Source organism: Pleuronectes platessa, chromosome 22 (genome assembly GCF_947347685.1).
Source record: "Pleuronectes platessa chromosome 22, fPlePla1.1, whole genome shotgun sequence".
Taxonomy (NCBI): domain Eukaryota; kingdom Metazoa; phylum Chordata; class Actinopteri; order Pleuronectiformes; family Pleuronectidae; genus Pleuronectes; species Pleuronectes platessa.
In genome coordinates this window covers 5,540,139-5,563,904 of record NC_070647.1, presented here as the reverse complement: position 1 = coordinate 5,563,904, position 23,766 = coordinate 5,540,139, and the positions used below count along the sequence as shown (strand labels likewise).

Below are 23,766 nucleotides of genomic sequence, written 5' to 3'. Positions count from 1 at the left end.
CCCCTCAGAGCTGTGACAGAACTGTGTAGGCGGACCAGTGGAGAACAGGTTGAGCATCAGTGGGTCGGTGACGCTCGCAATCGAACCAGCAACCCTGAATACTGATGTTGTGCTTTTAAACATCAATACCTGGACCTGGATGACGTGGCCGAGCGGAGGGGGACGCGCACTGAAGCAATGGCTGCCTGCTAATAAACATTACAACCCCGCCTGCTAACACTTAGCACAGGACCGGACGAATATCCACAGCCTGTGTTTCCCTGTCGTCATCCCGTCACGCGACCCGCCGGCACGTAGACCCCCTCAAATAAAGGAAAGGTGAGTCTCACGCGCACAAAACGAGGATAAGACAAAACGAACGCACCCCTTCACCAGCTGTTGATGTTGATACAACGCAGCTAGCTCAGTTGCTAATGTGTGTGTGTGTTTGTGACGAGTTGACAGCCGTGACTCTGCAATCGGGGCGCCGCGTACTATTATGTAATAACGCGGGGTTAGCGGTAGCTGAGGGCAGCCTGCTTCTCCATCTCTAGAAGACTTCCTGTACAAGCTGTCCCGACTGACCCTCCACTGGGAACATGGCGTTTGAAATAGCATAGTTGCAGCTGGGTGATCTGAACGGGAAGAGCTCAAGTGGTGAGTGGTCAGATTCCCATTTCCTGCAACCACAGTGAGTCTGGGTGGTTTATGGAAGAATCTGTTGCATTCACGTCCAATGTGGCTTTGATGTTTTAAAAATCTGCCTCTGATCTTGCTCCAGATTTTCACGTGTGCACCCCTCAGCCTCTCAATGGTGCTCTGTTACCACTTTCACCCGATAAGGAGCCAGGAGCAGAAACAGGAGACTGTCCGGTATCAAGACCTGTTCCTAATTGTGTCAGACCAAGTGAAGCATCCGGTCGCTCCTGGCCTGTTACGGGATATCTTGTAGCAGCCTGTGATGTTATCCTCCTGCGATTTTTATGCAGCTTTCTCCCTCCGGTTTTTCTGCTCTGTGTTAGTGTTTGTTTGAACCTTTTTGGGGTTTATTGTTGGAAATGTATCCTGCGTTTGAAGGCATTGAAAATCAGCTCATCTACATCCACCCGCAATAAGTCTATGAAGCATCAAATCAGGGTGGAAGCGGCAACAGAAGTCTGGGTTTCTGGCATAATATTTAGAATCAAAATAATCAATAGCTGTCAAATTTGTTGTTGACATCAGGTGGTTTAAGTTCATGATGAAACATCTGGTAGTAATCGGGTCGGGCCAAAATTGAAATGTTCATATCAGTCTGTATCGACAATCCTCATGTTAAATATAGCATTATTGGTTGTACTGATTTTGCTCCTGAGTGAAGGTTGTGGTTTTAAACTCTTCTTTATGAACAGAGAATGACAAACACTTGATATTCAACAAAACATTTTACAAACCTGAAGTAAAAGGATACTGTCTTCACTGTGTTTACACAATTCATGGGCATCATATAGCTATGGTTTGGATTTTTGTTATATTGTCAACGCAAACAATTATATTGCACTAGTTATGTATATTGTTATATGGCCCAGCCCTGGTTGTGCTACTTGGCCGACTTGGCATCAACCAGTCACACACTTTATTTTCATATTTTCCATCCTCTGCGTATTTGCATAAAATAAAGGGGCAATCCCAGACTTTCCATGACAAACTTCTGTGAAGGTGACCCTCGCAATCAAGGCTCAAGGGAGCTCACCAGCTCATTTGTCAGTCAAATGGAGTTTCCATTCAGCCCTTCTCCAACCACATCATGTTACCTGCACACTTCCCTTGATGACACAATTAGCTTTATATTTGAATTCACAGTCTATTCAGGATAATCAGGGTTGTAAATGATGCTGAAATACAAAGGAAAAGAGAAAGAGGTCCCCTTTGGGAAGCTTGTTTGCACAGAGATGGAAGAAGCTAGAAAATGAAACTGACATGTTTACTCTCATGGCAACACAATCAGTTTTGTTGAGCACAATAAGTATTCTTTTTCAAAATTGTTGCCCTTTGTAGGTCAGACTCGTGTAAGAGAGCGACTAACAATTGTTTTGAATGCATTATTATTTCTAGTAATCAATTATTGCTTTTACTAATATTGTTAGAAATCTGTTAAATATGCACAGAGTGGCTATACAAAGATATTAGTGTGGCAATAGACGAGTGCCTTTGATGTTGATTTCACAACGTAATGGCTAATGAATAAAGACACCATCTGCATATAGATTGGTTCCCATCAGCCTTGCTCTCACTGTGCTCCTGGCATGAAAAGGAGGTGCATTTGCCGCTGCACAGCAAGAACAGAAAAAAGAGAGAGCTTTTGTTTTCCTCAGTAGCTATCAGACGCTTTCCCCAGGTATTGGTAACTGTAGCCGGTAAAAGGAGAAGAGCCTTGTTGTTGGGAGGAGATAAAGAAGGCGACGTCAGGGAGTGATATAAAGGAAGAATAAGACTGAACCTCAGATGCCATTATTTTGACTGGATCAATGAATAACCAAATCTGTCCACTCATTAATGCAACTGGAGTTTTACTCTGCCTTTAATCTCTATGCATGTGAATATGCAGATTCTTTAGGCGAGGGACAAGATTGTGGGTGCAGCAGCCTTTTGGTTTCCTTTTTCTAGTTTAACCAATCACGTTTTAGCAGGCTTTAGTTGCCTGCAGTTAAACAGTCAATATGGAGAGTAAAAGAGGTGGAACACATTGACCGAAATGCATCAGCTGTTGTCTTCTAAATGTATCTGCATTCATAGGCAGGCTGTTAATAGAGATTAGTCCAAATGTTTCTGTTTGTGTATAAATCGGGTCATAGATGTCTCTCAACTCCAGCTCCATTCTCGTGTCTCACGTTGCTAAGTGGGACTGTGAAGCCGATGGGCTCCGGGATTGCTCTGCCTTTATCAGAGCACAGAGAAAAGGGCTTTGGGTTTGAATTTAGATTTGCATGGTTATTTCTCCTGTTGGACATTAGCTAGTCCGACAGTGTAGCAACGTTGCAGTATCGCATGTACACTAGCTGGAAGGTTGGAAAAGTAATCAGTTTAAAACAGAGAACCGCTGAAAATAATTGAAGATTATAGGCTGTAAAAGCTTGAAAAAATGACTGAAACAATTTGTCCAAACAGATTACTCTTCTGATCACCTGATTGATTGAATCATTTGCATAATATGCAGTCTCAATACAATAGCTTTATGAAGGGCGGCTGTGGCTGAGGGGTAGAGTGTTTGTCCTCCGACCAGAAGGTTGACATCTTGAATCCCATCCCATGCCGAAGTGTCCTTGGGCAAGTAACTGAACCAGTATGGCCCCTCATAGATGTTGAATGCACTAATTGGAAGTCTCTTTGGATAAAAGCGTCAGCTAAATTACATGGAATGTAATTTATGCACTGCATGGTGATGCCATGTAATGTGGTCTCCGCTCTTCTTAAATAGGTTTTATTATTTATATTAGGCCAGATTCTGATGCATAGCTCAAATGGCTCATTACAGAAGCACCTTGACTGCTTTTAAACATGAATGTTGAGTATCTGTTTGACATTTAATTATTTCAAATGTCTTGTTTGCAGAAGAAAATTGGTATACCTTTCATCCCCAAACATTGCTACATGTCTGAAAGCGTTTATCGAGACCCGTGACCATGGAAAATTAGGCGTTTATTGAAGATTTACCTTGAGATGCACAGTTGTATTAATGAAGCTGATTAATTATGCAAAGTGCCAAGCTAGCTCCGACCAACCCATGGGAGAGAGGCTGTTTATTTCTAAATCAGCCATTGAACAAGGTCGTGTCAGCAGAGCAGGATACATTTTTCTCTCCTACTCTGCATTAGGTCTATTAGGTGTGTAATAAAAACGAGACTGGAATGTGCTATATCCACATTAGCCTAGATGTCTGCCAATATTGAATTGAAGGATGTAGTCTTGTGTCCACACTTCAGTAGCTTAATTAGCCTTTTATTGCGGGTGCACGTGCACGAGGAATGACATTTTGTCTGTGAAATATGGAGCCCAATATGTGGCTTTAAAAATAAAGTTTTTTAGAATCTGCTAAGCATGAAAGCCTTTTTGTCAACCTTATTTTGATTAGATTCTTCATGCTTTTTTTGTTACGATATTTATTAAGGACTTTTCAATATGTTTTCATTATCCCTAGTTTCTTTATGCTACATCAGATTCCTTTCATGATATGGAGATTGTACTCAGCTTCCCAAAGAAACTATTTACATGCAAAGTAGGCTGCTATTGATGACCTGAAACTGAAACATTCTTGGTCAATATTTGTTTGAATCATTACAGCTGATTCAGAAAATGTAAATGTTCCATTGTAGCAGATATTAAGGAACCTTCCTCACAGAGTTTTGTATTTACAGTGAAAAATGAATCACTCGGTTAGACAAAGATTGGTTTCTTTTTCGACTGGGAGCAAATGGCTCGCAGCAACTTGTCTGTTTGCTAAATAAAACTAAATCATTCCCCATCAAACCCATCCCATTCCAGCATGATTATTGTGACCATATCTGTAAAGGCGATTATTATAACAATCGTAATATTGATAAAAATGTTGAAAACAGTAGCCTCTTGGAAACTTGGCTGTGAAACAATATTGCTCTTATATTACAATAATGCTGACACACACAAAACACACAAGCAAACAAGATGAAAACTGTTATTATAATAGTTATTACATATCCCACGCCTTTACAGGTAGCATTGTATTAAGATAAACATTGTCATTCACATCAGTAAGCAGAGTACTTAATCACAGTTCCAGTCCTTGAACAGATTCACAGCAGCCACATTATGAAACGGTATAACAACCCCCACAAGTTGAGTTCCTTCACTGAGCAAATGTTCACCTATCGGGCGAGTTATAAGTCCCTCTCTCGCTCTCCCTCCAGACTGAAACACTCATCTGGAGCCATAACAAACGCTGTGCTACTCATGGAGCTATTGAAATGCCAAGGCCAGTGCATCAGTGCGGACTAATCTTCCCAGCCGGGACACTTAGGCCACTGGCTGTGGTTTGGCTGATTGGACGCATTTGCACTCACAAATGCCAGATGTGCTCCAAGTCGACTCTACTTTCTTGTGTCCAGGAGTGGCAAACAAATCGGGTTACATTTTGCAGCACTTTGCCGTGGTTTGTAGCTCAGCGGCTTTTGTTGCCGCCTCTGAGAGGGTTAGCCAAGGCTTAGCAATAAAAGCGGCTGCTTTAATGCCAATGAAACCGTATTACTGTGCAGCTTTCGTTTAATAGTCTAGGCCTTCATTGTTCAGAGGAGCTCGACTGCTGCTGGCCGTGCTACATCAGACAAAACTGAACAAACATGCCTTTAATTTGCACCTGTCTCCTGCGATGACAGGGTTTGGTTAAGCGTGGTTTCTTGTGTCAGCCTTGCACCAGGCCCACTGCTGAGCGGCATTTGCTCATTTGATGAAGGAGCGTGGGTGCACCAGGCCCTTTTATGAGTGTCTCAGCCCATTAGCTTCAGTGTCCGCGCTCGTCGGGCCCGGGTGCATTTCCTCACAGGCGGGAGGAATCATATTACTGCCCACCTGAGCTGCTGCTTCCCCCTTGCATCAATGAAAGATCTGCTGGTTTCAAAGCTACATAGGTGGGCTGCCTCCAATAACAAAACGCTGCTGGATGCCCCTGAGTTGAGACACAAAATTAAATTTTCCTTTTTGCCCAGGCAACAGTGAAATGATTGCTATCATAATCTCCACATCTGCCAATGGCATAACACAATTGGATTTGCTCTGTACTTGTTTACACCATTTTGTCCAGGTTTGGCAGCAAAACCTTATGGAGATTCAAGACCCTGTGAACCTCTTGATTATGAATCATCGGGAACATTCAAACCAAAATGTTGTCCAAACAGTCAGCTAATTAAAAAAAAGTATTAATCGTCAGGTAGGGCTGTGCAAACATATCGATTACAGCTGATCATTACAGGGCAATATGCACTTTATTTTTGTATGTTTATGGAAAGTGCATTTCAGTTCAATTTGTTTATTGACACTTTGCAATGCAATTGTTTGTCCTAATAAATTAAAATTTGTTGCCGGAGTTATCAATATTCTGTGATGCACACATACCATCAAGTTGGTACACAACAAGTTTTATATTGCGATATATTGTATCGCACATCATAATGCAATATAATACTATGTATAAAGATTTGTATCTTGTGGTGATGTCCTTTCTGATAAGCATCCCTGTTATCAGTAAAGATTTGAGAGACATACTGTATCTGTATCCTAATTCCACTCTTTTAAATGTGAAAGAATAAAATGTGATAGAATAATAATATTGATCACTGCAAAAGTGTCTTCTCCTCTACACTTTGGATTAATGATTATTGGACAGGAGTCTTCTTTGCCATCCATAATTGATTATGCATATCTGACCCTGTAGGCTTACCCACAGAGGAAACTTGCTTTTCCCCACAACTGTGTTAACCAGCTTCCAGACTCCAGTCCACTCCAAAAATAACCACTGAGTCTGAACTCGTGAGATGACTAATAAACGTCAGATGTGAGTCAACCTGGTATCAGCACATGGTGTGGGACTGTAATTTATCGTAATACCTTGACCACACCTTGAACTGTATTGAAGACATTCCAGATGAGTCACTGGAAAAAAAAAACATAATGTACAGGTTACCCAATTGGTTACCAGTGATCATCCTACAATCCGCTGGTGCAGCTTCTGAAGTAAATATCTCTTTCTGTTCTGTGAGCACGGTGGAAACACGGTGATAACAAAGGCCCTCGACAATGATTTTTTTTAAGGTGTTTCATTTTTAGTGGCTGCAAATATGTTCCTGAAAAATATCCACATACAGTAAACAAAAAGTAAAACTATCTCACATTGATGTTTGATCATACATGCAGGGCCAGCTATGACAGATTGTGAAGAATGATGTTAAATTTGCATTCAGTTAGTAGCTGTATTCCCCTCTTCTTTATCCCAGTTTTTTAAAACAGGATTTGAATATTATGCATCTCAGGCAGCCCTTAGAGCTTGGGCTACATCAATACCAATAGTTTTTACTTTTAATACACGGTCCCTCTCCAGACAAGTGTTTACGCACCATGTCAAAGTGATCTTTGTCCATACTAACACATCTGACTACACATATCACAAGGCCGTTCAGATTCAATGGTCGTGCGAGCCTGTGTAAACAGGAAGTAGATTGTCTACTCTGCAGTTGGTTGCTTAGTTCCAGAAAAATGCTATGAACGAGGAACAGCAGTAGTGTACAGAAAGAGCAGATATTTATTTCCCTGGATAGATGACGAGGTGGAACTGCTAATGACAGCAAGTGTTAGCGACGCTTTGCTTGTTATCGCTGGCAGTGGTATTGTCACTTTTAAAAAACTATCAGGAGGCAAAAGCAGTTGACTACGACATTGTTTATCCAGTGTGTCTGTTTTAGAGGCTCGAAAAGTGTGTAAAACGGAAATGTACAAATCATGGATGTATCGTCAGCATGTGTTAAAATGAAAAGTGTGAGAATTGTCCTTGGTTTTCAGAGGTTAAAAAGTCAGGACCATTTTCAATTTTTATCCTAATCACCTATTGATTAGAATACCGATGTTAAATCGAAGGAAGATGATGGTAGTGGTGCCTCCTCTTTGTGGGAACATTTCCTGCCTCCATGTTGAATATACAATATAACCTATTGACATCACATGCACAGACACGCGTCCTAATTCATTCGGTCAGACTCCTGAGTCCTGTGCCCAGCTGCACAATTCATAGCTTTTGATGAGCCTGTTTGAGATATTGGGATGGTGATGCTGCCCAGAGTGTGTAGTGTTCAGGATGCAGTGTCATACTGTTCCAGATCAATATGACTGTCTACAAAACTGTAGCAGCTTTTAGCTTTGGCAGGTTTTCATTTCAGCTGCTTCTCTTCGTACTGGCAGTGGAGGTTCCTTCAGGCAGAGCAGGTGCCTGAGGGAAAAGGGACATGATTGGAGCCAACCATGACAGACCAGCCAGGAAGAAGGAAGCTGACAGACTAGATTGCCTTTTAACTCCAGGAACGTAGAGTATGTCTTCTATATCCCCTGTCACACAAGCAATGCTAGTATGGCAAATAAGGATCATTTAAGAGAGAAGATCATAAAATACCATATCTGGATCCCATGGCTCAACATGAATCAAGACAGCTTTCCTTTTGAGATATACTTTTTCTGTAAGTTTGACTTTCATCTCTCTTATCAACATTTAATTGTTATTTAAAAAATGACCTAGGCCACTTTCTGTTTGGGCTAAGCAGGCTTGACTCCGGCTCTTTGGGCTGATAATTGCAGTAATTTGTGGAGTGACAGGCGTCTTTGTTCAATTTGAACTCTGAGGTATTGTTGGAGAACCAAGCCTTTGGCTGTGTCTGTCCCTCCGATTCACTGTAACCTCTAGCGGACCTTAGTAATTGGGTGCCACACTCGCTGCAAAATTGACTCCACACAACACATTACTAACCGTTCTTCATTGTCATTAATCCTCTTTAAAGATGACCTTTCAATGCAGTGGTGTAATATCCTCACATAGCCTTGCATTTTCCACCTTTCAAAAAAGCCAATTTGCAGGGCACACATTGTCAGATCTTGAAAGTGGCGAGGGAGATGGTCTCGCTTGAATTTTGGATGCTGAAACACAGGAGGGACTGAAACTGTAAACAATGAAATATGTAGGCAGGTTATTTCTGACAATTTCTTGTTTCGTCCGACCAACAGCCCCAAAAGAATATTCGCTTTACCCTTATATAAGAAATAAATTTGATGTATAATATTAACCAATAACCACTAGTTTGAGCAGCTAGAAACAATTTGAGAAACAATTCTCACATAATGACTCGGAACAATGCATTGATTGTCTGTTAAAGTTGATTCATTTCCGATGCAGGCTGATGCTTCACTACTGGATTAAAGCTCCAAACAATGGAGTTTAATACAATGCACCTATCTGGGGAGAGATAATGAGGGAGAGGGAGATGGAATTGGTTTTCATGAGGAGATTATATCGAAATTGCTGTCCCATTGATCAATGAATGTCTGGAATATTAAAGACGCCATGTTACGTTTGAGGAATTTTTGTGAATGGATGGTTATTTGGTTTGAGGTTGTTAAGGAAAACAACTCACAAAACAAGGAAAGACTTAAGGTCATGGAGGTGTTCAGGCTTAATAATCCATAGAAAAATCAGGATGCCAAAAATGGTGAAGGGCTACATATGCTATGAATACATGTTTCACACAGAATGCTATGTGGTTCTTTGATAAAAATCCTCCTTCAACTTCATTGTTCTGTGCTGTGATTTGAGCTTTTGCCTGCTGGCTTCACTGACTCCGTGTTTTATTAAATGTCTTTTTCAAAACGCTCATGGTTATACATTGCTATGATATAGAGTGCTATTTGTGTGTGTGTGTAGAGACATATATTGTACTTGTCGGGCATCTGGATACAGTGCGTTGTGGAGAAGCCAGTCCCAGCTTTTTCTTACACACCACCGTCAGCCCTCACCTGCCTGTTCTTCCCTCGGGAGCAAACTCGCAGCTGGGTGCCGGGTGCAACAGCATGTTCCCCCTGCAGCTGGACCAGTACACGCACACTGATGCATGCACACACACACGCGCACAAACTTAAATTGCAGAGAGACGCGGTCAGTCAAGCGAACAAACTGCTTCAGGGAAAGATAGCTTTCACTTTTGGTCCTAAAATCTAAAAACAAATGCAGTTTTACGAGTGCTCTCGTCGCGCACACTCACACAGAGTTCTTTCAAAAGTAACATCTGTCTGCTCTTAGTGACAGAAAGGAGTAATCTTCAAGTGCGATCTCTAAGAATTACAAACAACCCCTGGAACGGAGTCAGAACCGGATTACCCTCTGTGGCCCTGCTGCGCTGCACCACAATAAAGAGGATTGGTGTCGAAACAGGACATAAGGAAAAAGATAGAGAGGAATCATTCTGATGTTATGAGACAAAAAAATCGTTTTGACGGTGAGCTCAGGATGTTGTTTGTGTGTGAGTGGTAAATAAAAAGATTGACTTGTTTTTTTTTAAATGTGAGTTGAAGCCCCGTCCCTTAAAAACCCTTCATCCACTCTATGGATGACACGGCGTAGAGATTATCCCACTGGGTATAACACTTGTGACAACACTGCTGCTGTCAATGACACCAGACATTTTAAGGGAAATAGTGTCCACTCAGAATCTGCAGAGCATTTGCTTTAATCTTTAACATTGGATTTTAATCTAGAGTTGCACTTGTAGTTGTGCGTGTAGAGTAGAGGTATTACCTCCAGATGCTGCCACCCTCAGTACACAAAGTTTGCAGTTTGCCTCAATAATGTTTTCAGGTTGACAATTGGTATTCTGGCTAAATCTTTGCTTTCCCCTTTGACACCAAATCCTCCGCCTTGTTACTCAACTTTCCTCTTTATATCTGATCTTGTGTCTACTACTCTGTGATTTGACTCCGCAGCACTTAATAATTGTGTCCGCCTAAGTAATAATAATAATTGTAGAAATTTGAGTTGTGGTCACTATATCACTGGTGCATAAAATGGGTTTATTTCACTAAAAAAAGAAAAGCCTCTCGGCAAGCGACCGAGTGTGTGCACCAACAATGCAGATCACTAGTAACACTGCCTCCCACACTAACTCCAGTCCAATCTGTTCGTTCAATTAATAAAATTTGAATAAATAGACGACTAGCGCTCTGTAATAGCAGTGCATGGGACTCATTAATGTAAGTGGATGTGCCGATCCTGTTAACAGGTCATTCACATCAACGTGCGCATTCACTGAGCTTTGACTAAACAGGTTAACACCTTTTGTTCATGGTTTACTGGACTGATTCTAGCACCCGGTCTATTCATTTCAATAACTCCAGGTAAAAAGGTTCCAGAAAGAAAAGTACAACCAGCATTACCAAGCAAAGGGGCCATTCTAAAAGAGGCGGGTTTAGAAGTGGCACTGTACTAGTTTTACAGAAGCTAAGACCTAGTTATTAAGTAGAAGCAGTGACAAACAGTGAAAATCAAAGCACCTCTTTCACTATTAGGTTGCAACACAATCTGCCTGATGGAGTGTTTACAATTTTTTTTAAATGTCCAGAAAAACAAACAAACATAAACATTGGTTACTAGGTTTATTCTTTACTACTATAATTTTTATTTTCAATTATTCAGGAAAATTACTCAAATGATTTCTCCATATGCACAAACAACAGTAAATACAGGCAGTGATACACTGGTTACCCATACACATTTACTCACTAAGATATGTTAAATCACTTCTTTTTAATCTTTTTGTGAAATTAGTGAGTAACTGTAGCGTCTAGGTGTATTGATACCACCTTTTCTTATAAGGACAACATTGTCTGAAGCTCAAGAAGCATATCAGTCCCTCGGTTATATCAGGTGTTTGAATTGTGTGTGTGCTTGTTAAAGTTGTGTGGGTGTCTGTTTGTTTGGCACTGTTGGAGGCATAGACGCTAACACATTGGGGTCACATTAGTATTGGAGGAAAGGCTTATATGGAGAGCGTACTCATGTCGTTGCACACAGTGAGCCAGCTCTTACAGCCGCTCCGCCGCTCACGTCGGCAGCCCTGCAGCGCCAGCTTACATTTACGAGGAGGAGGGAGAAAAATATGGTGATGTCATCTCTACGTCTCGCTCCCTCTCTCTCTGTCTCTCTTTCTCTATTCATCTCTCTTTTCCTCTCTCAGAGGCTGTGTTGTGAATGTAATGGTGCTTTCTGCTGCCCGAGCTACATGAGGTAGGTGCTTCATTCAACCCTCTTCCCTGCGTGCCTGCTGCATCAGTCTCCTTGCCTCTGTGTTTTATGGGTTTCAGTGTAAATTCACTCGATCTGGACAGACGTAATGATTCCACCGTGTAATACTTTGTCACTTTTGTGGCCTTTTATTTTGTGTGATCGTGGTTGGTATGCATGTTGGAAAGCTCTGTTTGGGTAACAGATGCTAATATATTGGGGCCACATCACAAAGCAGGCTGATAATGTGTCCGGATCCCCACCCACAGCTGTTCAGACTGTCTGTGTCGAAATACCAGCCTGCATGAGAAGGTGATTCATTTTTGGTAAAGCTGCTGACAGCACCGCTCATGTTGACGTTGTGTCTATGAGCTTGTGTTCCCCATGTGCCGTTTTTCTTTAAAGGTCATTCTTGGGTCACAGGACTACCGCCTGCTGCTGTGACCTTTGAGCTCCTAACTTCCTTGTGATGTCCGCAAATTCTTTCGAATGAAAAACAAGAACGATTGAACCTGTAGACTCGATCAGCTTTACATCCTTTTTCTCCGTTTTGTGTTATGTAAGAGGTATCTCACACACAACCTGACATATTCATCTCGAGCTGTGTGCGTCATACACATATCCAGTGTGCCGCTGTGTAGTGGAGCCGGAGCTCTGTTGACTCTGTGATTTTCCTCTCTGTTTCTGTGGCAGTAATGGTTTTGTGCAGTTCATTATGAGCCAACAGTTTCAGTGCAGGGCTTCTCCCGACAGCGGGGTTCAGTGCTCTGAGGTCACCACAGTCTCCTTGACACTGAAGTTCTCACCCTTCTCCTCCTCATCAACATTCCCATCACATGTCTGATAAATAGATTTCAGTGAGCCCCGAGTCACCTTGTGGAATTTGAAAGTGTTTTAATTTGGCTGGCTGTGCTTCACATGCCTTCTTCCCTCATTAAAGAGGGATATTCTAAAAAGAAAGAAGTCAATATCATGCTGGAGTTTTTTTTTTTTAGCTATCAGAGATAGTAAAGCATGACAGGAGCCTTGATTAAATAGGGGGAACCAATAAGACACTCATTATATAATCCCGAATCTGGATATGTGTATGATCTCTTGTTGCAAAGTACTCTGTTTGTTTGTGTGCCACATGTTGTGTTGTGGCAAGGTCATGGAAAGTGACTTCACTGGAGTTAATGTTGCACATGAGGTGATACTCAAAGAATGACATTGGATTGCCATGAGGCGGAAATCCAATTGTGGCATGATGTGGCAGAATGCCATTTATTTGATCAGTAATGTATGTGTACCCTTGCTGGCTGAATTTTAAGCTACATTCACAATAGTTATTTCAGAAACATATTTTTCTGCATAGCGTAAGAGTCATCACTCTGGAGATATTCGGAAGAACTGCTGGTCCCTGTTTTTGAAAAATCTGGGGCTGTGTTTGTGTCAAGATCAACAGAAACGTTTGGATATGATTTTGCAGACACTTGTGTTTGCTTCCTAATTGGTTCTAATGAGTCACGACTTGACTACTAGTGGTGAGTGCAACATGAATAACAAATCAACCCTTAGTTAGCCCTCACCGTAACAGTTCCACCTTGTTGTCTGTTCAAGCCAAGTAATACCTGCTCTTACTTTAAGCCATTACTGTCCCTAGTATTTTGTGGACAGAGATTATTTCTGATAAAGAGTAGATTTGTTGAAATTTCTGGAATCTTAGATGCATTGCGATGCGGACGTGGACGACTCTGCATCGATGCAGAGACAGAACAAAATCTAATTACGTTTTCCGCATACGTTCATTGTTTAGCGATGTCCTGCCGCTTCATAATTATCACCAGTGCTGCTTCAGGATCAGGACAGACGCTCATTAAAGGTCCGGTCGTCCTTTACTGAGTCTCCTGTCAGAGTCTGCTTCCTCCCTACTCCCCCTCTGACCTGCTCACTTTACATTTTAACAATAAACACCATCACTGATGAAAAGTTATTAGGACACGTACAGGACTGATGCTTACTTTATTTGTTTGTTTGAGTCGCTCTAGAGTTTAAGAGACACATGTAACGTAATGTGATGCACAGAGTCAGGACATTAGTGTTAAAGTGACCATAGCGATCCGAAGTCATGATCTGACATCATCGATTAATAACTAAATACATGTGATTATCAGTGTGTACGTACACACACACAGACACACACACACAAACACACACACACACTCCTGCAGACAGGAGGTGATATGTTCTTACCAGCACTGTCTCCTTACACTGAACTTGTATGCTATTTTCTGTATTTGAGCTGTATTAATACATGAACAGAATAATTTCTATACATTTATACTACTCTTGTCACGGGGTGAAAAGTGATTACTATTCTGGAAAACAGTGCGGGATCTCTTTGGTCTAGCCTGGCAATCCTCCTCCTCTACTTTCGTGGTTGATTAATATTCATCTCTCCCTGACCTACATGGATTAATTCTGGTTAAAGACGTCTTCCCCTGAGCACAGCACCAAACTGGGACAGGCGGAAGATTACAGTGGACCAGGCAACTTTTTACTCACCTGCCCCCTTCTCTTTCCCAAAGAGAACACTTATGAAAACACTGACCATCAACCGTTCATCCCTGAAGAGTGTGGATGTGTCTTTGATTTGGGTCTACAGCAAACTTTGTCTGTAAAAACTGATTTTCAGTAGATTTCAGAGCTCCACATGTCCTTATTAATGGGCTCACAGTGGCGAGGTGATGACAGCAATATAACTCCCTAGGACTGCAAGCACTGAACATGTTCAAAGAGTCGGCTCCTGATAACGAGCCCGTTGATCTGGAGAAGTACACAGAGACTGTGAAAGCTGACATTAGGGAGCATATTGATGATGTCACAGTCATTAAAATCGTCAGCTCAAGGTCAAACCAGAGGCTATTAACTGACAGCAGAGGTTTGGGCTGAAATCAGCAAGAACGAACCTGTCACGTGGCATCAGAGAAGGAATTGAATTATACAGAGAGAGAGAAGCAACAGCCTCTATGCTGACAGGAGGCACACAACGCGCTCGTTGAAGGGCATCCAGGCCATCACGGACTGCAAAGCCTCAACATAGACTTGTGGCAGTGATGCCTCCCATCCAGATGTGCTGGACATCTTCAGGGCACAGATTTCAGAAGTTAAATAATGGGACTGTATCACCAGGTTCACCACCAGGCATGTGTCTGTCAACAAGACCCTGTTCGGGGTTGACCCCGTATACAGCAGAAGAACTTTACTAAATCCCAAGCTATGCCAACACATCCTCAATCCTCTCTGGCAACAAAGAGGCATCCCCGAATGCATCAAGTTGAGCACCATCATCCGGGTATCTAAGAAGTCTTCCGTATGTTGTCTGAGTTATTACGGGCCCAGCACACATCTGTCATCATAAAGTGCTTTTCGAGGCTCATGCTGTAGCACATTAAGTTCAGGCTCCCCTCCACACTGGACCTCCTACAGTTTTCTTATTGCTCCAACTCCTCCTCTGAAACATCTGCCCTCCACCCATCCATGGAGCACTTGGAAAAAAGATTTTAGTATTAATTGATAAGCTGAGCTTGATCCCTGCACTTCCTCAATGGCAGGATGCAGTTAGTCCAGGTCAGCAGCTCCACACCTCTAGCAGCAACACAATGAGCACTGGCACTCCCCGGGGCTGAGTAGTCATGCTGCTGACATATGACTGCGCTGCATCATCCAGCTCTTACCACATGACTCGGGTTACTGATGACACAAGGGCCTTATCAGCAACAATGACAAAACAAATTAAAAAGAAGAGGTGGAACTAGCAGTACCATGGCGTAAGACCAATGTGCAACCCAGCCATCCTGCTGGTGGTGCTAGAGTATAAAGACCTCTTCTGCCAGGCTGTACAGGCCATTTCACTTAAACTGTGGATCCTTTAGTGCTTAATAGTCAATGGGAAAACTACTTTATTTTTAACATACCGATACAATCTATGAAACTGAGCTTTTTCTGCAAATTGCGGGCTTTAGAGGGCACTTCTTGGTCTCCACCATTTTTGTTCAGACTGTCCTAATAATTACTGGATGGACTGTCATATAATTATGTGGATGTTAATATAATAATGATGTAATTTACTGTCAAATGTCCACCAGCTAAACGTAGATAAATACATTTTTAAACCTGCTGAAAATCCGCATTTAATATTGTCACTATAAGCAAGTAAACATGCTGAAATGAGCATTTCTCTCCCAGCATCACCAAGTACCCCACATGCCACTAGCATATAGCTTTAGACTCTTGTTTAGTCAGAGTATCTCGCCTGCCCTTTACCCCATAGTTCATCAAGTTCACATCCTGACGCTCGTCTGTCATCTGAATGAGACTTGTTGAAACTTAGCCTGAGGCTGAAGATTCAGGCGTCTCTGTTGCCAACAGGAGTGTCAAAGAACCTGGCACGCTGCAATTTATTAGCAAACACAGGTGATATAAGGATTGTTCATTGGTTTGGACAACACATTTTGAAAAGCCAAATTCAAACAAAGAGGGGGGTGGGGGGAGGGGGCGGGGGCACTCAAAACATGTCGATCTGAGGAGGGCTGTTTTAGACAGGGTAAAAAGGGTGCTGTTTTAAATGATCCTTGTGGTATTTTGACCAAAATATGTTACAGACATTTCATTAAGACCCCAAGGAACCATATCAACTGTGGTAAAATGGGCATACGATGGGTCCTTTAAAACTTTCATCAACACTGAGCAGAGGTGGAGGCAAAGTAGAGGCCTTGCACAGCATTATTATCAGAGGGGTTGGCAGTCGTCTCGAGGAGTGGTGATGCGAGAGATATTGAATATTTCGACGAAAATATAAAAATTGCGAATTGCCTTTGCAGTGGTTAGGTTTTTGAATCATATTGCCAAAGTGGGGAAAACGTCCGGGACCATTACGTGAGATTGTTACGATCCCATATTTTGCTGTTGTCTGTTATTCAGCATTGTAGCTCTGTATGTGGTAATCATTTTCAAAACACTCAGCAGTGATGGGCCACGATAGCTTCTGCTGTTGGGCATTCAGAGCGCTGCTTCTCCCTTTTGAGAGCAGATAGTAACATCTCTACAATCAGCTTAGGGTCCTGAAATGATTGCTGTCCCTGCCTGCCCTTTAGCAGGGCTCCACTGTTAATCTGAAAACAATCAGAATCATAGTGTTTACTGCAGCAGATTGGGGAGAGAACAATAGTGACAAGCAAACCAAACCAGCATTTTCAAAAATGCTTTTATAATCTTCAGACATGTTTGTTTTAGGCAAAAAAAAAAACACTTTAACTTAGTCCACATGCATTATATTTTATGATATTTATATTGTAAGCATAATCACAGCAATTTGCCTTCGTAATGACGAGCGTAATTGGACTATAATTCCTCTGGAAGGCAATCAAGTCAAATTCATAACGACAGATGAAAACCTTTCTGTCAACTATATCATTCTGAAATACTATCTAAAGAAGAAAACAAGGTAAACAGTGGTTAGTCTAAAATAGAAGATCCAAAGGGGCAGGGTTGGGTTTTCCAGGGAATTTGTGATCTATTACAGATACAGCCAATGATGCATGATCATATACCCTGTATTTATATGCACTAAAGTAGAAATCAATGACTTAACTGAAAACACGTGTCATTCTGTTGGTTCATCTGTTTTAAGCGAAATATTACTCAGAGGTTCCCTGTTGTCATTTGGCTCGGTGGAAAAACCCTTAAGCCAGTGTTTCCGGCTTTGTTTTGGGGCCACTGCCAAGCCACAAGTTTAGGATTCCCTGTGCGTTTTGCCCTCTATCTTTGGCAATGAGTCATAGCACTCAGGTCAGAGACTGTTTTGGCAGGACTAAAAGAGATTATGATGTGCCACCTTCTGTGTCCGTCACTGGCTCATCCTTTGTTTATGAAATGAAATCAAAGTGTACAATAATATTTAGTCATTAAAAGAACAAAATTAACAATCACAGCTATGCAGCTCCGGTTACTCGGATGCAGCGATGCTTTGTGCTACAAACATCAGCATTCTAACACACATAAAGACGATGTTGACATTGATGTGTTGCAGGTATAATGTAACCATTGAACCGTGTTAGTGTAGGGTGCCAGCTTGTTAACATTTCCTAATTAGTGCTTAACACAAGGACAGCTGAGTCAATTGGGGTTCATAATTAATTGTGGACGCAATTGGTCATACCTAAATTAGTTTGTGCGACGACGGGTAATAGAGCAAAAGTGATTAAAGTGATCACCGAGGTGATTAGATTTCATCTTGTGGGGAATGTCAACACCAAATTAAATGCTAATCCATCCTGTAGTCATTAAGATATGCCATTTAAATTAGAATAAGGGTATATTTTCAGAATAGTAGCTGCGAATAGAGGGCAGCTGCGAGGTTAATGTAAATTTGGTCATAAATATAGAGGTGGTAGTGGAATTGGATGCATAGGTTGCACGGTCTCTCTAGATTAGTGTGTCAACCGAATGCAAACGATGTAAGTCAATAGCAGATATCTTTCTGTAGGCTCAGAGATAAGAGAAAGTATTTCATGTGTCCTAGTAGTAAATTCAATTGTCATTGCCGCAGCACACACTATAGAAGAAATGCCATAATGTTGGAAGTCTTTATGTGTCGGTTGTTTTCCCACCTCAGCCGCTTTGCCGCTGTTTCGGGCTGAGTCATGGTCTGATTGCCAAAGCTGGTTTTGAGAAAGAGTGGAAAGCATCTGTCTTCGGTGTGTCGGGTCCTTGAGTGTTGAGGCAAGATGAAGTGTGTCTGTTGGCTGGAGACAAGAGGCCATTGGAGCACTGGAGTGTTACATTAGTTGAATGACTGATGAGTGTGGGGTTGGCGGGGGTTGGCGATCATCTCACTGTCAGGATGTCTGCATGTCCTCTGTCTGATAGGAGGCACTATTTGTCCCTGAAGAGTCTCCTAAAACTGCTTTCTTCCTGCAACCTGTCCTCTAATAGCTTCTTGGCACCTCTCAAGGGGGCTAATATTGGCAAGAGCTGCATTCACATACCATAAATGCTAATGCAAATATACCACATACTCCGGGTTTCCACAACAGTTTTGTGGAAACTATATTGAATTATTCATTCATTTGGCAGTTTGCGAGGTACATCAGTCTAAAACGAATGCAGTCGGATCTTACAGTAATAAATCTTGGATTCTTGACAGTTTAATGTGCAGTTTGTGTTGAGGTTAGCTAGCCTTAATTAAAGAATCACCTCTGTATAATATGATACAGTTGAACAGATGCACGAGCTTCATCCTCCAGACTGATCAGTTGAATCAGTGCCTCTATAGTTCCATTAAAAACATTAGAGATTCGATTTTTTCCAGAACTGTTGTATTAGATAACATTTGATTTACACCTCATTTCTCTGTGATGGTTCTCTGTACAACGAGTCTGTGGATTTGATGCTTTAAGGTTGAAACAGGCTTTGAGGCATTTATGGCACTGTTTCAGCGCTCAGATTGACTTTAAATGAGATTGCTCTTCCTTATGATCAGATTACTGGTCCCTGCTCAGTGAATAAAAGCAAGCAGGGATAAATTAAATAATCTAATTTCAAACTTTATATCTCCAGGACAGGGTGACTAAGCCTACTTGCTTTTTTCTAAATCCAAAGCCTTTTAATTGATGCCACTGAGTTAAGGCTTTTATTGGTTGATACCAAATAAAAATAGTGTGTTCTGGTGCATTTAAATGAGGTTTCATAAGAGGACTGCTGCATATGTTGAGCTTGAATTGATGGAAACAATGCTATCCAAGTTATCTTTGGGGTAATTTAAAAATGTGTCATGACATAGTTTGTCCTGCAGGACCTGCACAGACTCCGTAGTTCACAATACTCTCAGCATGGTCTATAACACATGAAGCAGAATATACATCACAGTGTCAAGTGGTCTTCATGGTAGGTTGCTAATTGGTTTGTGACAAAGTTAATAAACATAGCCCCGTCATTTTTCATTTTCAGTGTAGCTCCAGAACGCTTTACAGAAGAGCTACTGTGGCACAAGTCGAAAGAAAAGTTAACGGCTGTTAGAGGAATGTGTCTTAACAGAGGGCATCACACCCTGCTGCTAATGGGCCTGCATCGCTTGTCACTGCCTGAGATAATCATAAGGTTTCATCTCATAAGTGTATATACCTGTTATGCAGTGAGGTATTTTTCTTCTAATAATCCTTGGTCAACTCGGGTCATAATACTACTTCATTGTCGTGTGGCCTCTTTGCTCGCGCAGCCTCCAATAGGTTGATCAGGTATAGGCTCAGGTGGGGCCACACAGTTTATACCATTGTAATATCCAATATAAAACAGCAATCAGCATAAGTGGCTGTCCGCCCTAATCTTGAAAGCATTTTTAGGACAGTGATGTGTTGGTACACAGCTGCTCTTCACAAAATAATCTCTTTACCATCGAGTGTAATTAACAGATGGTCTCACTTGATCATGAACTCGTGTTGAGGCCTTAGCTGAGAGTTGTATTCCTGTGGCAGATAGTGGGGTTGAGGCTGTATTTTGTTGTCTGCATTTGCAGTAGCCTTTTGTGTGCCTCATGTTTGGGCTTCAATCAGCTCCATTTCCCATTTGTGATCAACTTCGGAATCCCCAGTTTATATTCCTGGTCCTGGGGCCACCTTTTCGCTTTTGGGTTACAGATTTTTCAGGGCTTTTTATTGTAAGTCTCTTGGCTGTATTTGGCCTTAGGATTTATTTTGTTTTGTTCCAGAATAGCTGCTGACAGACTGTTGACTAACTGGGGAGTCTCAGTGTGCATTAGAAATTCAGTTTGTTTTCTAGTAGATTCCTAGCCTGGATGCCAGACGAACTTAGCCCCGCCCACAACATTTTTGGTCGGGCAGTTCGGTCTGGAGTCGCTCCGTTGGGAAAAAATTATGCCCGACCGGGCCAATCAGATTGTCAGTGCGGGCTTTATACGATGATTGACAGATGATCAACGGTAACGTAATCAACCACGTCATCAAAGTGCCCTTGGGTTGAATTCGTTGTCAACAAACATGCCTGCCGCTGGCGAGCTGAGATGTGTAGATGCTGCCATTGAGTCTGTTTTAGAAGACATCGACAGCGCATTCATTTTGAAAGAGGAACACAGAACGTGGAGGCGACGACAAAACACCGCGCTAATCCCTATCGCCCCGGCGCTTGGCTGTTCACAACGGACACTGAAGCGACGCTGAACCGCCGGGCAGCGCTAATAATATCACCCGTTGATCCAGTAGATCGCTGCACGGCTTTGTGCCAGTCACACCGGAGGCTGAAGCACCGCGCTGCGCCAAGGCTGCCTCGCGGTGCTTCAGCCTCCGGTGTGACCGGCACAAAGTTTTAACATGGGAGTGGATGGGAGCCAGCTGTTATTTAAGGCTTGGCGCTGCGCTGAAGCGTCCGGTGTGAACCCGGCGTTAGTAAATAACTCACAATGCGTTGCTTAGCATACGTCACATACTACGTTGCTCTGATTGGTTGTAGGTCTATGCAATTGAGCGAAGAAGAATTTTACTTCCTGGTCAGTTGAAACACGCCCCATAATCACAGCCCAATGGAGCGGTCTCAGACTCACATTCTGACTAGAATTGTGAGTCTGACAACGTCAGGCTAGTAGATTCCTTTAATGCGCACGTGAACTTTTGATCTGACAGTAAATATACTAAATATTCAAAATGTGTTCCTGTTAGAGCAAGGAGTGTGTCAATACGGAAACTGAGACAGGCATCGCCATACAAACGTGTGACAAAGGAAAACGGTGCTTCCAACTCATGTTAATCTTTGGTCCAATCATGATGGAGTGATGCCGCTTGCAGTTTAGGTTAGGCCAGTTTTATTAGCTCAAGATGGAGAATAATGCTTAAAACACATGGTCTCATTAAACAGAGATTGTTTAGTCAGTACTTCTAGCTATGAGTTGTCAGACGTCCCGTTTAACAACCCTTTATCTTTCATGGGGTGTCTAGAAACAGATGCCAGGGTTCCACTGGATGTCCATCTATCCATCCATATGTCCATCAATCCTTCCATCCACAAATCCGCTTTTTCTTCTGTCCATCCATCTGTCCATCCATCATTCCTATTCCTATGAATGCAATGTCCCACTAACAGCTTGAGGGAATTTTCTTCAAATTTGGTAAACAACGAAACTGAAGGCAGAGACAAAAAGAGATATTGAAGTATGAATCTTTCAGGACTCTGTTGGGAATGGAGCTGACACTGGTTGATCCTCCGTTCTCCACTGCTTTCCACATGAAACTGGATATTTATTAAAGCCCTGGAGCTAAAACACCTTTGCCTCTGTGGTAAAAGGAAGTGGGGGATAGTGAATAGGTTTCTGTTTTCAGTTGTTGTCATCTTTGCTGTGGCAGAAACGAGAGAAATCCTTCATTGTGCTTCTGTGCAGCCTGTTTTGTTCTGAAATGTGATAGATGAGTAGGCATGACGTTGGATTGGAGTCCAGTCTTTCGAGCTACCCATCCCACATGAGGTTAAAGGGCGATTTGGAAAAATTCAGCTCTTTTCTATGCAAAAAACAACTGCTGTGAAAACAATTGCAAGGCTTTGATGATTTAATTTTCAACATATTGTAAACTTTGAACATAAATATGATTGAATGAAATGAAAAAAAAAAAAGAAGTAAGATGTGATAACATATTGCTTCTCCCTTCTCCCAACAGATATGCAGCTGTCAGAGCGGCGCTGACAGGCCTGACTCTGGTTTAACACGACCATGGACTCCTCTTCTGATTCCCAGCAGGAGCCTGAGAAAACTTTGGTGAGTCACTGTCTTATATACAGTCACACTTGAACATGCTTATAATGATGGTCATTCCAAAACAAGATCTAACCTGTTGTTCCAGAATTTCAATTTAAAAATACTGTATTATAAAATAGTATTGAATAGTAATATTTCATCCGTCACATATCTCTAAAACAACAGCACTGTATGAAGCCATTGATGTTCTGGCTTTAAAAGAAGAAGCAGAGAGTTAAAGAGGTGCACACATTGGTAAATGTGTTCAGATCAAGTCGGTAATCTTGAATCCACCCACCATGCCTCATTGCCTCGTCATTGTCCCTAATAATTGGTGGTCTTCACTCAACCTCCATGTATTGTCTTTAGTCAGAAAGGGATCCTGCTTGTGTTTGGCATCAGTGACGGGTTGTTTGCTCATGAGTGCACTCTATGATCCTAAATGATTAAATGAAGGTGCTAATATTACTGACCTGCCACAGACCTTTCAGGCCCTTTGTGGCAGACACTGCACGTTGTTGCTTGTAATTAATCTACTGTCAGAGTTTGTGTCAGTTGATAGACAAGCTAGTGACTGTTACTTAGGCTGTAGTAGATTAAGGGTCACAGAGGTGTTTTTTAAAGAGGTCCTCTTCCGTAGAAGACACAGTCAACCCCAATTATTTCTCTTTGTTTTGCTCCATGATGTGAAGCTGTTGCATCATCCTGTTTGGTGTTGCAGGTTGACAGTCAATAGGAATATGTTAATATGTTAAACTAAAAGGATTACGCAGTTATTAGATCAATGAACCTTCAGTGCCTACGATAGTGTAGAAAAACGAGTATCACACAATTTTGCCATTGACTTGTTACTAAAGTTTTCTTCACGTACATGCCTACTAAAGTGGCTTTCACAAACATTCACTCACTAGAACGCACTTTTTAGATCCCAGCATTGTTAGGCCACTTTTGCCCTTTCATTTCACCGCAATCATAATCCCCAATTGCCTTTTTTCGCAGTGAGCAGGAGGGCAATTATAATAGCAGATAACTGGGATGATAACGGTGTTCCCACAGGCCTCCACACACAATGACACACAATTGGATGGAACGGGAGCAGAGCTAAGAGCCCTTCCCTACCTCTTTGAGTCTTGCTCCGAGTGGGAGTAAGTTTTAATAACACTCAATCTCTGTTATTAATGCAAGCTAATTT

The 23,766-nt window shown here is 42.0% G+C and overlaps 1 protein-coding gene across 3 annotated transcripts in view; it reads left to right on the top strand.

Moving 5' to 3' along the window:
* osbpl8 (oxysterol binding protein-like 8) overlaps positions 1–23,766 on the top strand; it is an 80,928-nt gene continuing 57,162 nt past the window's right edge. For all 3 annotated transcript variants that reach the window (XM_053414736.1, XM_053414735.1, XM_053414734.1), the window contains exons 1-2: positions 1–318; positions 22,498–22,595. In XM_053414736.1, coding sequence (XP_053270711.1) covers positions 22,551–22,595 — 45 coding nt within the window. In that variant the 5' untranslated portion in view covers positions 1–318; positions 22,498–22,550. The remainder of the gene's footprint in view (positions 319–22,497; positions 22,596–23,766) is intronic.